At 35.5% G+C, this 15,421-nt stretch overlaps 1 protein-coding gene across 2 annotated transcripts in view; it reads right to left on the bottom strand.

Annotated features, from left to right (window-relative positions):
* Positions 1-541: 541 nt before the first annotated feature.
* The window catches only part of acot11a (acyl-CoA thioesterase 11a), a 69,122-nt gene continuing 54,242 nt past the window's right edge, over positions 542-15,421 (bottom strand). For both annotated transcript variants that reach the window (XM_039734620.1, XM_039734621.1), the window contains exons 10-16: positions 14,725-14,780; positions 10,537-10,603; positions 7,839-7,922; positions 7,631-7,764; positions 7,328-7,459; positions 7,106-7,232; positions 542-1,057 (exon numbers count right to left, since the gene is read on the bottom strand). In XM_039734620.1, the coding sequence (XP_039590554.1) occupies positions 908-1,057; positions 7,106-7,232; positions 7,328-7,459; positions 7,631-7,764; positions 7,839-7,922; positions 10,537-10,603; positions 14,725-14,780 (750 nt within the window). In that variant the 3' untranslated portion in view covers positions 542-907. The remainder of the gene's footprint in view (positions 1,058-7,105; positions 7,233-7,327; positions 7,460-7,630; positions 7,765-7,838; positions 7,923-10,536; positions 10,604-14,724; positions 14,781-15,421) is intronic.

Raw genomic sequence — 15,421 nt, 5'->3', positions numbered from 1 at the left:
GCCAGGATGCAAGTCCATCCCATATGCTTCCTGCAATATAAATTGATAAACCTAAAGAAACTATTTGTGAAATGGTTTTCAATTTGCAAAACAGATACCATGAAGTCACACCACCTGAAAAAATACATTCACAGAAAATCAGCAAAATTAAAAAAAAAACCCAAACATTAAAACTAGCAAACAGATCTTCTTTACAACTGGACCTTTATTTCATTCTTCTGTGGTAAATAACTGAAAGATGTTTAAGGATAATAGGATGCTTAAGTCATATTAAAATCACAGGAATTTATGACCAAAAATCAAATCAGTTATACAGAAAATGTTTTAAATGCCGAATTTTCTTTCTGATCAAAGCAAATTTCCCACCAATAAGTGCTATAATTACATGGTTGTTTTTATACAGTACATGCCCATGGCCCAATATATTACATTATGTGCAATATTTATCCTATAACACAATGGAAAGAGTAGTACCTACCAACAGAGTAAATATTTCCCAAAAAACTGGTACCAGCAAAACAAACTTTACAAACGCCGCCCCTTCTGGACAAAATTCAAGTAAATTAAAGCAGTGGCAGAATTTCAATTAGTGTGCTAATATGAAAGAATTCATGAATAAATGACTTCTCTATTAACATACTCCTATCACAGGTTTTCTAAGTGCTACATTGTGCAAAACAGGTGACCAATGCACAAATAAAAACATGTATAGGTGGTAGATACATTGGGCAAGCACTCGTACCTTACCACTATACAATATAAATATATATTTAACTTCAAAGTTGACGTGGGTCATTCCACAGTCTGTAGATGGTTTGAAGCAAATGGTCCAAGGTAAAAAATTCCACTTCTTGTACTCTGAGGAGTAAGATTTTACAGATATGTATAAAGAATATATTTATACTGTCTATAAGTTGGTCACAGATGCTCCTTCTCTGTTTTCTTCTAGAAATTTGCTGCAAACTGTAAATATATCGTGGAAGCTAGATGACAGCCCAGCAATGTCAGTGGCAATGTAAGGTAGAATCCCTGGTGTGGCTTGGTTATAGTAACTTATCTGTGGGGGGAAAAAAAGAAATTTCAGAATTAAAATATTTCCAAAAATAAAACATCTTGTGCTAAAATCTCCTGCTTGGTACTCCAACATTTCACAGAATTTTTTTTTTTTACTACAGTGAGTTAAGGACAGTCAAGACACCAGTTTTATTGGGCATCTCTTAATACTTAAAGAAGCAAGAAGGGCTCTATTTACCTAAATATTACCAGTCACTGTGTTCTGGCCTATTTAAAAGCTAAAATACCATTTTTTCCAAAGCCAACCTAATCCTGAGCAAGGTTGCGTGGGAGCTGGAACCTAACCCAGCAAGAACTGTGTGCAAGGCAGTAACAATTCTTGGACAGGGCACCAGCCCTTCACAGGGCCAGTTTAGCATTACCAATCTACCTAACCTGCATGTCTTTGGACAGTGAGTGTAAACCACAGAACCCTCACAAACATGAGGAGAACTTGTATCTCCACGCAGGGAGGATCCGGGACCTGAACCCTGGTCTCTTTACTGCAGGGCATCAGCATTACCACAGCAACCTAAAATGAAAAATACTACATTTCCGTAAGGGAAATTTTGAGCACATTAAACAAAATCAAAAAGATCTTAACTGGGACAACAGTCAAGTAGTAATATAGTGTTTTAAAATACGACACAGACAAGTGACTTTAATATAAAACCGATTGAGTATGATAGTGTGTGTTGGAGGTATAAAACATTGCACTGTACTTTTTACTATCTGTTACAAACTATAAAGCTATTTTCAAAAACTAAGACATTTACTGTTTGGCTGGTGCAAAGATGTCCTTTTTAATTCTTGCAAAATTGAAGTTGCCATTTACAAGTGTACTCCATATCATACAAGGTCTACAGAGACTCAAAGGTGACATGCTTTCAGGACTCCCATCTTACAAAAAAGACAGTCATAGAACACACCATCACAATATGAATGGAAATTTCATTGAATCATTTTAATTTAGTTAATGCTTTACAGTTATTGTTTGAACTATTTTTTACCATTTAACATGATTATTCATCTCTGTGCAGTGTGACATATGTGTAATGCTAGTAAAATAACTAAATGACTAACCTAAAAATCATTTTGCCTTCACATCAATTAGTAATGCAATAATGTACTGAAAGACTCAGTTGTTGATCCCCTTAACAGTCCCAGACACCTTACCCTATTCTCTTTTGGAAAGCACAGGACAATCAAACAGCTTTGCTTAAATCCGTAAACAATGTCTACCAACACTGCTGCCTTGAAGAAAATCATCATGGCTTTTCCAGTGTTAACTTTATATTCTTTAACACTTTTTTACCCAAATACCACTTTCATGCTACCAGATGCTGTCAACCTTCCCCTTAAAACTGAACTTTTTTTGCCTTATTTTAGTGTTAGATTTGTTGACCTTCAGCAAGCAGTAGAATGTAAAAGAAAAAATGTCAAAGGTCAGTTTCTCAAAAAAGTGTATCAGCATTAGCAATGTTTAACTGAAGTATGATTTAGTATTTCATGGATGTTAACTTGAAGGAAGCTTGGGAAAGCAATCACGCATATTAAACAATATTAAATGTAATACAGACACAAGTAACAGGATTTAAAAAGTAACATTAATTACAAATAATTTGTAGACCTGTCTGGAGTTTGCCAGAAAGCACAAGGAATAACCAACTATATAGTATGGGAAATGATCTTGTTGTTGGGTTAGAAGAAAACTGATCTTTTTAACTAAAGTTCAAAGTTCACAAAACTTGTAAAATACTAAGGGTACTGGAAATAAAATTTAATGGAGCCAGACAGAAGCACTAAATAAAAATTAGAGGATTACAAAAATGAAAATATGCATTCACCTTAAACATTGATAATAATTAGAGATAAGAGAAATAAGAATTTCAAAAATGAATGTACAGCAAACAGATGAATTATATTTTAGAAAAGTCCTTTAGTGAAAGTGAGATAAATTAAAATTAAAGATTGTGGGTTTGACAAGATGCTGAATCTAATAATTAGCTTCTATGCTTACTGCCTCAATTAGTATTCATAATTCCAATCTTGTAGGGGAATATCCATAGTGAAATCAGGTAACAAGAGCCTTGCATGAGAGACAAGTTGTGCATATACTCAAGGAGCATTTAGATCCAAGTGATGATTTACAAATTCCCTAAGTGGACTCTGAAAACCCCTTCTATTATCACATATCATTTCTAAGTGTCAATAAGCAGCATTTTGGCTTGCAGGAGTGAAAACTGCCAAATATTCTAACAAAGCAAGAATATATATATATATATATATATATATATATATATATATATATATATATAGCATTTAAATATATGTGCAGTACCATAAGACAGACAGCTGCTTTTTCAGGACGTCCCTACATGCAGCACCCATGTAGGAGTACAACATTGAGGAATTTTTAGAAGAATGATCTTTTTATGAATCTCCCTTTCCTTCATGGTGGTATTTCCTGCAATGTAATGTATACAAGAAAATGCAATGCAGCATAGAGAATAATTAAGTAGTAAGAGAAAATACACACAATTAAACATCATAAGTGGCACTAGTAACAAACTTACATCATTACAGAAGGACTTGGATAGCATACAGGCTTGGGACGATTTGTAGCAGATGAAATTTAATGTCAGTAAGCGTAAAGTATTACACATTGGAAGTAAAAATGTTAGGTTTGAATACACAATGAGTGGTCGGAAAATCGAGTACACCTTATCAGAAGGATTTAGGAGTCATAGTGGACTCTAAGCTATCGACTTCCGACAGTGTTCAGAAGCCATTAAGAAGGCTAACAGAATGTTAGGTTATATAGCGATGTGTGGAGTACAAGTCCAAGGAGGTTATGCTCAACCTTTATAATGCACTGGTGAGGCCTCATCTGAAGTACTGGGGGCAGTTTTGGTCTCCAGGCTACAAAAAGGACATAACAGAGCTAGAAAAGGTCCAGAGAAGAATGGCTAGGCTGGCTACAGGGGTTGAATTATGAGGAAAGATTAAAAGAGCTGAGCCTATTCAGTTTAAGCAAGAGAAGATTAAGAGGTAACATGACTGAAGTGTTTAAATTATGAAGGGAATCAGTACAGTGGATTGAGACTTATTTTAAAAGGAGCTCATCAAGAATACAGGGACATAGTTGGAAACTTAAGGGTAAATTTCACACAAACATTAGGAAATCTTTCTTTACACAAAGAATGATAGACACTTGGAATAAGTTACCAAGTAGTGTGGTAGACAGTAAGACGTTAGGGACTTTCAAAACTCGACTTGATGTTTTTTTGGAATAAATAAGTAGATAGGACTGGTGAGCTTTGTTGGGCTGAATGGCCTGTTCTCGTCTAGAGTGTTCTAATGTTCAAAAACTTTTCATTGTACTGTACAATATAACAAAGTGAAGAGAATCAAAAAATAAATTGTACATTACAAATAGGGAAACAAACATCTGTGGGCCATAACGTTTAAAATCTTAAGCAGTGGTATTTTTTTTTTTTTTTATTAAAAAGACTCCAGCCATTCAATTGGTCCACTATAAGACAACATTTTATTACTTGTCTCATGTCAATTTCAAGAACAAATTGTTTAAACTATAAATCAACTGTGACACAATATCTGCACCAGAGTAACACCTATTTTTAGTATCAAATTCTGAACACTTACAGAAAAAGGGAAATACTATTTGGCTGAGACCAGTTTTCCAAACTCCAATTGTTGTTTAAATAGGTTATCAAAATTAAAATGGTCAGCAAGCACATGATTAAAGTCTTATTTCCACACACCCACAAGCTGCTTACTTCATTTAATGCACCAGAGCACAAAATGGAAATACTTTAATTTACTAACAATGGAAATAAGCACCAATCCAACCAAATTGTCCTTTTTAGTGAACTTGTATCAAGTAAGATGAGATGGCACATGATTTTGCTTAAAACGAGAAAAAAAATAAAATAATGAAGTCTATTAAACTCAAGACATTTTTCAGAAATACTCATTCATCAGGTGCAAGTCAAAAAAGGATTATCAAACATTCCATAGAACATACAAAACTAGTTTGAAAGTTACACTTCGTAAGGTATTGAAAAACAAAACTTTGGTATAAAGTAGTGCTGGGCAATATGACCAAAATTCTATATCACGGTATTCAACTGTATTTTTTTCCATGCACAAGTTAACCACATTTTTCACTGCAATTCTGCAGTAGACTGGCTAAGAATAACCTATTCCACGATCATGAGAATTGTACATTGTACAAAAAAACAATATTTGTGCACACAAGTATTAGTACAGGTTTGCAAGGCCCCATAAAGTGATAGTTTTCAAGGGGCTGGCAATTAATAAAAAGAAGGAATTAAATTGCATGACAGTTGCAGTAAAAATATAGAACCTTTTTATTAAACAAATTTTGCAAACAACTTAAACTAAAATTTTGACAACATATTGTCAATCATCCAAAGAGGCATTTAAACTTAATAAAATATCCAGAGGTGCTTGTCAAAAGTTGTATTGTACTGAACATGTCTTAGAAAAGGAATAAATAGTAAATATTTTTTGTAAACCAACTACACTTTCTGTTAATGTTAACAATCTCTGTCCACTGACACCAAGTGACTATTTAAACAACTTTACCATCATTAAACTGCATAATATTTAAACTAATAAATAATAACAATAAAATAAATAATAGTGCAACTTCTAGTAATACTATTACTTCAAAACGCGATTGCACGACCGCAGGGAGTTGATGAGGTGATTGGGGCAAGGCGCACCCAATCATTCTCTATTGCTTCATCGGCTTATTGTGGCATGTGAATAAGGCGTTGCGCCCACGGAGATGTACATTTATGGGCTGGCAGGATAGAGGGAAGCAAAAAAGAAAAGATAGAGCACAAGGAGGTTAAAGAAGGGAAAAGGCAGTCATGGGAGATGATACAGACATCAGGAAGGTGAAGGCAGTATGAGCTGGGGTTCCGGCGATCTAGGGGCTGGTTCATCCCACTGACCAAGCGTGTAGAGTGGGGCGAGCGAAATGTAAGACCTTCCAATGGATCTGAGGAGTGTCTAAGTGAGCACGAAGGAAGATGGGAGGTGTGCCGATCTCGGAGGGTCTGGCTGTGCAGTGTGGCGGCAGCCAAGACAGGAGTTGGCAGAAAGCAGTTCATGCTGCAAAGGCCCTGCCAGCAACGCCCGTAAAGGGTGAGCTGTGGACACAGAAGGTGGTGTGCTGCGATCGGGTGAGGAGAGAGACTGCATTTTAACCTCTATTTTAAACGGATTTATTTATTATGGATTTTATCCCCACGTTTCACTGGTTTTATGGATTTGCAATTTATTTGGGTACTGTATTTTTCTGAACACTGCACAATGGACACTTTTGGTTTTACTTTTGACTGTTTTTAACAAAAAAGCACTTGAGCACTTTCCACCATCTCCTGACTTCAAATAGATTTCCCAGCTCATCTTGGTCATAACTATCGACAGTGTTGGTTCAACAGATTCCTATGTGGGAAGAAGGAGTCTGTATGGGACTGGCATCGTCACACTATTACACAGTATTAAGAAAAAAAAATAAAACAAGTACAACTTGGCTTGCAGTATTATCCAGTAGTATAGAAACAGTATTCACACATTTGAACATAAGGGTCCACATCCAAACTTTTAAAACCAAAGTATCTTCAGATAACAGACAAGGCACCTTTTTTCATCAAAAGTTCTTCTGTGTCATCATGTTCAACTTTATCGTCTGCTACAGCTTCCGTTTAGGAATGTTCTCTGTCCATTTTCACCACTCAATACCTCCATTAACGCATGTACTCTGTTGCATTCCTATTTAGTGGTGCAGCAGTGAAAAGGTCCCCACTTGAACAGTTTCCCGCTGCGCCACGTTCCGAACGTTGTTTAGGCTATTTAAACCAGTGTTCCGGTATAAGAAAAATCCATATCATAAAAATAATAAAAAACGTTTTTTGGTATGAACTGGTATACTGCCCAGCACTAGTATAAAGTTAACATTAAATAAGAAATGATCATTTTCAAAAGCTGTTCTCACCTTAGTAATACAGTCTGATTCTTCCCAGATGGTAAATCCAGCACAGAGGACCTCACTCCTTGTGTAATGTTCAGTGGAAGGATGGGTGGGAAGAGTAACTGATCTTAGTGCAATTACATATGGATCACTGCGAGGTGGTGAACAGGAAAAAGCTGAATTAGGCAGATTTGATAAAAATGTATAGATAATCAGATCATATTTTTTTTGTATATATCATGTTACCCTTTGTCACATGGGCGTCTTCTTGAAGCCAGCAAAATAAAGTCCTGAGGAAGACTTCCTTTACCAGTTGATGGGGTGACAACATGGTAAATTATATCATCATCATCAACAAGGTTTATAATGTCACATTTCCTAAAAAATTAAAAATATTACTAAAAACTGTGCAAAACTACTCTGGATTAATTGTGTTCAACTAGATACTGTAATGGAAATGTTATAAGTACTATAGAAAATATCTCTTAAAATACTATGATTAGCATTGTTAATAAAGATCAAGAAAACAAAACATCTCAATGCACATACTGGTAATGATTATCCCATTCATGTCTGCGCCTCAGATCTGACAGCAAGAAGAACACTTGTTCAGCGGACACGTTCACAGTCATTTCTGCTTTAAATAAAAGGAAATTATCCTCTTCCAATGTATACAGGCTAACCTATAATGAAAGAAATCAAGTTATTCTTCTAAGTTGTCCCGTTTGGAAAAATATATAAAATTAAGACACTGTACCTTATTTTGTTCAGAGTTAAGAACCCAATTTCGTTTAGCAGCCAACACCTTTAGAGCTGAAACATTATTGTAACTAAGGTACACCTATAATGAGAAATGGGGGGAGAAGAAAAGCTGAAAAGTAATTTTTATACATTGCATAGCTATAAATTACACAGCGTCTTCAAATCAACTCATATTTCCAACCAAACATTCAAACTTAAAAGATGAAATGAGAAAAATCATTACTCCTTACATCATAAAAAAGCATTTTGTATTCATAATATATAAATATCATTTAATTATATAATTGTAGAAAGTACAAGAAAATGAAATAGGATTGCATGGTAGCAAAATGTTTAGCAATGCTGCTTCAGAGTCCTGGGCACAAATCCCAATTCGGCCATCATCAATCATTATATGTATGGTTTCAGACCTCCCCTCACATCCCCAAGAAAAGAAAAATACTTTTGCTTCTCAATTTTCTAGAGTGAATAAAATGCTTATGTATGCAAGTGTACCCTGAAACAAACTTGTGACACATGCAGTCTTGCTTCCTGCTTTGTAAACCAACTTACTGACAGATGATCAGATTCCAACACAATCCTGTACATTAGGAAAATGAACAAAAAATTATCTAACTATTCACCCATCCACATGGGTGCCAGTCCCTACTGTTTTTTTTCCTGTTGATCAGTATCTTTTTTGTGCCATACTCTAGAGACAACTTTAAAGCGTACCTTTTTTTAGAAAAGACAGAGCCCTGAAATAGATGGAAAAATAAAACCCCACTTTTAATAATCTTTTCACATTAAAATAAAATCTGTCCAAATGCATCTCCTGGAGTAACATTGGCACTGCTGGTTCTTGTTCCATGCAGTTAATCAGGGGGTATTGCATATGTTTCACTTTTATAAAGTATTTAGCAAAACTACTTAAAATAGAACAACTATAGCATTTCCTCCACCAAAAGGTATTAGAATGTTAATGTTAGCTGAAACAATATAGTTTTGTCAACTACTCAAGATTGTAACTTCTCAAATAACACATGCTGTACTTTAAAGACTGAAGTTATCAAGCTATTTTTAAAGGACTTTAAAAAGGTAAAAGCAGTTTGTAATTGATCAATGGTTATAAAAGTATAGTTAGATATTTATGATGTTTCTAGTAAAAGTCCTGCATTTAAACTGCCAGAAACTTCACCTTTCAATCAGGGTCTAACAAAAAATGTATGTAGTGCCGATTCCACTACAAATTTTCCATTAATTTGGTTGGTTTAGGTTTCATGGCCAGCTTATTAGTTCAATTATTTGTTTCATTAGGTTTTCAGTTACTAAAGTAATGAGTATTGGGAGTGCTACAATTTGACCTTGCAGTACTAATATTAAAAGCAAATTTCTTAAATCAGCTCCTAAATGTTATCTAGTTTATTGTTTAAAAAAAAAAATCATAAGAATTAGTACTACTAATGTAGATTCAATATAGATTAAACAGATGTTAAAAAGGTGTGGAAATTATATTCCATTTTCTTACCTGATGGCTACAGTGTAATTGTTTAAGATGTTGCGGATTTTTCTTAAGGATTAAGAAAAGTTTAAGAATTAAACAGATTACGTTGTTTATACAGTAGTACTTTGTTTTATGTTTGCCCTAAAAAGTGCTTGAAGAAATTAGTCTGTGTTCATTTTTACCTTCATTATGTATCAAGTAAGAAATATTAAATAAAAGACACCCTAAAGAATCAAAAATTCACTAAACCTATTTAGATTATTGGTTAAATATAGTTATTTAATATGTGGCATGTAAGCATTTAACTGTCCCCCTTCAGACTAAATCTATGCTACTTTCTCCAGCATTCACACCAACAAGATATTTCCTTTACTCTTATGTAATGAAATGGAATTTGAGATTTAAAAAAAAATCCACAATAGCAGAACATTCAAAAACCTGAAAATGTTGCAGTCTATCAGACCCACAGAGTTCTTCTGGTGTGCCTAACACATGTATTGTTCATTTCTGGAGAACTTGCAACAGATGAATCAGTGATCATCATGAGATTTCTATTCTGATTGGCCACTGCTGGTGCCTAATTAAACCATTACAAAAGTCAGTAAAGTGTCAAAAATGTAAATAAAATAGCATTCTTTAACACGGTTGACTCTAGCAAAATTCATTAACATATTCCAAAGAAATACAAAACAAAAAATGTGAACAAAAGTAGTCATCAGAAATAAGGAACTTGTATCTTGGCTGTGAGTATGGAGGGAAAAAAATGGTCTTAGAAGAATGCTTTCATTAAACAGGCACACCTACCCTGTACCAATTTATATTTACTTTACATGCTGCCTTTACGGCTAAAAAAAATGTAACCTCAAATGTGGGGGGGAAAAAAAAACAATGACTAAATAAAAATCTATTTGATCAAAGTAAACCATTAATCTTTTGAAACAGAACAAAGTCTGGATAAGGTTTTATTCACCCTTAAGTGGGAGGGACTGCGCAATGTACATATTTAGAGACAAATAACTAAACACATTAATATTTTTCCATGCTGTCTGCACATTCCTGTGCTCTGCAAATTAAGCTAAAAACAACCAAAGTCTTAATTCTATAATCCAAGCCTCATTTTCATAATAAAGATGCTTATTGTAATTTAGACACGCAAAATGACTGTTCCCAGCATGATTGTCACTTTCAAATGTTTAAAAGTCTATGTTACCTGATTACTAGGGTCCCAGGGAACAGACAAAGGCACTTCAGTTTGTTTACATGAAACAATATACTTTCTAAAGGAAAAAAAAAGCATAGTAAATAATCTTCAAAGCCCATTAGCAAATTATTTAACTTGTACACAGATTACAGTTATTCATAGTATTTTATCCTATTAATTCAAAATATTAATTTCAAGTTTAAGTTTGTAATGTGTACAAAGTGTACAATGTATTACAATGAAATTCACACAACAACATTAACACAATACCAACAAAAGACCCAAAAATTGCAATATGTGCTGCATATGTATTTAATTTCATACAAATATGGACAATATAATGTATATTTGTGAGTATTTGCTTGATATACATACACACACATACACACACATACATATATTACAGTGTTACAGTATGTTATTAAGATTGATTGTCCAGTAATTTTAAGACCTGTGGACAGAATCTGTCCCTTAATCTAAGAATACTAGTGCGAGTACCAACAGTCAATACCTTTTGCCAGAAAGAAGAAGTGAGAAATATGACTGCAGGATGACAAAAGACTCTACTATGGATGATGTTAGATGCTGCTATAACGTCCAAGATTAAAAATATTCTGGTATAAGTACAGTACACTATACTGTGAAAACTATGCATTATAAAACATGAAGGAGACAGTGCTGTGCTTTGAAATTTAAAGACAAAATTTTAACTGAAAGCGTTTTCAAGTGGAAGCCAAATTAAATGGCATAAAACCAGGGTTATGCTTGAATGCATCTTATTATAAGTAAAAAAGGCACAGCTGAATTCTGCACCACTTGAAAAATTACATAGGGTTCTTTTTAGCACACCACTAGATAAAACATTACAATAATCCATGAGAGTGAATAAAAATGTGGATTAGTATTTTAGCAGCAGTGAAACTAAAAAGGAAAAGTTCAAATGATGTTCCCTAAATGCAAGTAAGCAAAAGTATAGTTACAGGTTTAAATCACAGCCATATACTAACCAAGATTTGACAAGTAAGAGGTAAACCATTTCAAAGTGGTGCCAGATATTCCTGCACAAGAGACCAAGTGATGCAGAAAAATCTAATGATTAATGGTGTTGAATGCAGCTGAGAGATCCGGCAAAAGCAGAACAAAACAAGTTCCACTATCACATTTCAACAGCAGATTATTCAGTGCTTAGACTAAAGGGGTTTCAGTGCTAAGAGGCTTTTGAAATCCACACTGCAGTTGCCCAAAAAAAAAAAAAACAGTTGGTTGACAAGTTTTGTAATTGGTCCGCAATGCAATGCATTTTTTCAAATCCTTAGAAAAGGAAATAAAGATTAGGGCCAGGATGACAAAATCAGAAATATTTGTTTATTTTAGGAAATGGCAATAACACTCAGTTTAGAGACTGTCAAGGACAACCCAAGATGCAATTAGCAAATTAGCCAAATGAAGACAGTGGAATACATACATAAACCTTTGTCAGAAATTTTAGGTTTAAAAAAAAAAAAAAACCCCACACCCCAAGAGCCTAGTGCTATGATAAAGAAAAAAAAATAGTTTAGGTAATAAAAGGGGAAAAATTTTAACAAATACATCTGGATTTTGTGCCACAACCATTTGAGAAAACACCCAAGAATTTAAGAGTTTAGCTTGGTTGCAACTGTGACATGACCTGTAACATTTCTGACCAATGTTTGGATTTGGTAAAAGATGGATGAGACTAGTTCATACCAGACATCTTCCTGTTTTACAATGACCCCTAATCATCATTCCAAGAACATTTTCTCTGACACTTTAGCAATCTCAAAGTTTGTTCAAGAAAAATCCTGTACTGAAATCCCAGCTTGATCACTGCCAGTGTGTAGTTTTCATGTTCTAACTGTGCTCCAAGTTGATGTAAAGATTTTTTAAGAGTGTATAATGCACTTATACAGTAATCCCTCCTTGATCGCGGGGGTTGCGTTCCAGAACCCCTGTGATAGATGAAAAACCGCGTAGTAGAAACCATATGTTTGTATGGTTATTTTTATATATTTTAAGCCCTTATAAACTCTCCCACACTGTTAAGATTATTAGAGCCCTCTAAACATGAAATAACACCCTTTAGTCAAAAGTTTAAACTTTCTCACAATTAAGAATGCAAATATATCTTCTCTTCAAAGGAATGCGTGTCAGGAGCAGAGAATGTCAGAGAGAGAGAGAGAGAGAGAGAGAGAGAGAGAGAGAGAGAGAGAGAGAAGCAAACAATCAAAAAATCAATACGTGCTTTTGGGCTTTTAAGTATGCCGAAGACCGCGATAAAGCGGCATTTTTTAGAGGAGCGTCCATATCCTCTAGGCAAACAGCCTCTGTGCAAACAGCCCCTCTGCTCACACCCCCTCCGTCAGGCGCAGAGAATGTCAGAGAGAGAGAGAGAGAGAGAGAGAGAGAGAGAGAGAGAGAGAAGCAAACAATCAAGCACTGCGCGGGAAGCATATCGTATATCATTGAGGAGTTTTAGTTAATACGTAATACATGCTCTGATTGGGTAGCTTCTAAGCCATCCATTAATAGCGTCCCTTGTGTGAAATCAACTGGGCAAACAAACTGAGGAAGCGTGTACCATAAATTAAAACACCCACTGTCTGAAGAAATCCGTGAACCAGCGAAAAACCCATGATATTTAGATATGCTTACATTTAAAATCTGCGATGGAGTAAAGCTGCGAAAGTCGAAGCGCGATATAGTGAGGGATCGCTGTACTTTGATTTCTTAGTATTCAAGTTAGAAAACAAATTGAATGCACACAATCACACCAAGAGTAAGCAACTAATGTATCTGAGAAAAAACTCAAAAATCATGTTATGAAATAAGACAATTGTTTTCTTACTGTTGGGAAGAATCCTTTGTGTTTTATAAATATATAACATGTCCGTGTGATGATGCATTTCAGTTACCCCCAGTAATCGGAAGGTGTGTAAGTGCTCCAGTTCTTTTATTATAAACAGTCAAAACTAAGCAGTATTCCAAAGTGTGGTACAATTTTCTTAAATAAATAATCCATAAAATTAAAGGTGCTGGTGGAGGTTACAAACAAGCGTTAAATAAATTAATTGAATCAAGGTTTTAAAAAAAAAAAAAAAACACACCACACCCACACACAGGCAGGAAACTCATTTAAACTCAAGTCTGCAGTGCTTCCCTTTAAAAACTTTAGTCTCTCCCTGATTGGGGTCTGCAACACGGAGAGATGTCCATCCAACAGCCATAGACAACATTTTACAAAAGCCCATGTCCCCAACACCAATTCCACGGCATTCCACAGGGAGCCGTCAAGCCCTGCTCTGTTCGCACCACTGCCAATACCTGGTTCCTACCTCACGAGAGCATGTTGTCCTCCCACCACTGCCAATTGCTGGCTCCTCCCAACAATAGCACAACCTAAGCACAATGACCACACCTGCTACCTGGTTGCTTCAAACCCCTCCTAAATGCCAGCCATACGCTCCTTCCCTGGGGCTCACCTTCGAGTCTGCCTGCTTCCTCCCATCTGCACTGGCTCTCTCTCACACCCTCCCGATTCTCTCCATTCCTCGCTTTAACCTCTGTTCTTCTATTTTCCTTTCCGCTCGACTCTCCCCTCCTTCTGTCCCATGCAGGCTCCTTTATCCTCTGCTTCCTAACTGGGTACAGAAGCGAGGAGCCGCTCCATTCGCAGCAGCATCATCGAGGTGTCTGACTGAACCGGCTGTCTCCACATGTGGAAGCAGTGCAGTGATCTAGTTCCCCAATTAACCGCAGAGCAAAATACACTCATGCACACCTGCACCTGACTGGAGCCCGCACCTTCTTGGGGCACGATTATTAATTTAAAACAGGCCACTAATTTCCCTGTCACGAGCCAATATTCCACAGTCTGTACAAGGTGATTCCCAACTAATATTCAGCTTTAAATCTGCTTTATTTATCCTTTGGTCAAAACTGTGCTACCCTTTCAGTTTTAAATTTAACTACAGAATACTTGCACCATTCCACTCCTATCACACGCTTCCCCAATTTCAATTTTTTTGTAGAAGATTCTAAAGAAATCTAATATGCTCTTAGGAGACATCAACAAGTTAATATTTACTTTATAGGATCTCTATAGTGCAAGAGGGTAAATCAATCTTTCTAAAATTCATTTTTATTATTTATTTTCAGAAATGAATGTAAAACTCATACCGGTCAAGACGGATTTTCTTCCGTGCATTAGCTTCACGATATCTTCGTATACCATCCTGTGGAACATTAAAAAAAGTTTTAGGTTTTGAAGATGCATACACACAAAGCAGAAACCCAATATAGCACATAAGGCTCACTCTGTTGGTTATTCTGGTGTAATGCAAAAAATTTGACAGTTTTCTGCAGCACAAAAGAAAAACCAGACCAGCAGTATTGTAGGTACAATAGATAATGCAAATTTCATTCACCAAATTGTGGCATTATATAAGTAATACAAGTGCCTTTCTTGATGGCCTCTGAAGACATTAATAAGAAATTATATTAAACAACCATTAATGGTAGATCGGTATGTTCAATTTGTGTAAAGTTGACTGCCCCATATGAGACAGCATCATACGTGCAGGCAAAAGCATTGGAATTAGTGAGACAGGTACCAAGAGAGTGTGTATATATGCAGAAATAATTTAGAAGGCAAATGGAAAAGTACAAAAAGATGTTGTTGATTAAAGGCATCAAAATAATCTGAGTGATATGCTCCAGCAAACACACATCAAGAACAAGCCACCCTGCTGGAGATTGAGTCGCAACAAACTGTTGAGTGTACTAAAAGTTTGCAACAACACACAAAACAGGTCTTTGATTAAACAGGCTAAAAACACTAATGCATATTTTATGAGAGTATGAGAATGGCTACAGC

The sequence above is a fragment of the Polypterus senegalus genome, chromosome 14 (assembly GCF_016835505.1).
Source record: "Polypterus senegalus isolate Bchr_013 chromosome 14, ASM1683550v1, whole genome shotgun sequence".
NCBI lineage: Eukaryota > Metazoa > Chordata > Cladistia > Polypteriformes > Polypteridae > Polypterus > Polypterus senegalus.
This window is presented reverse-complemented; position numbering and strand designations above follow the sequence as displayed.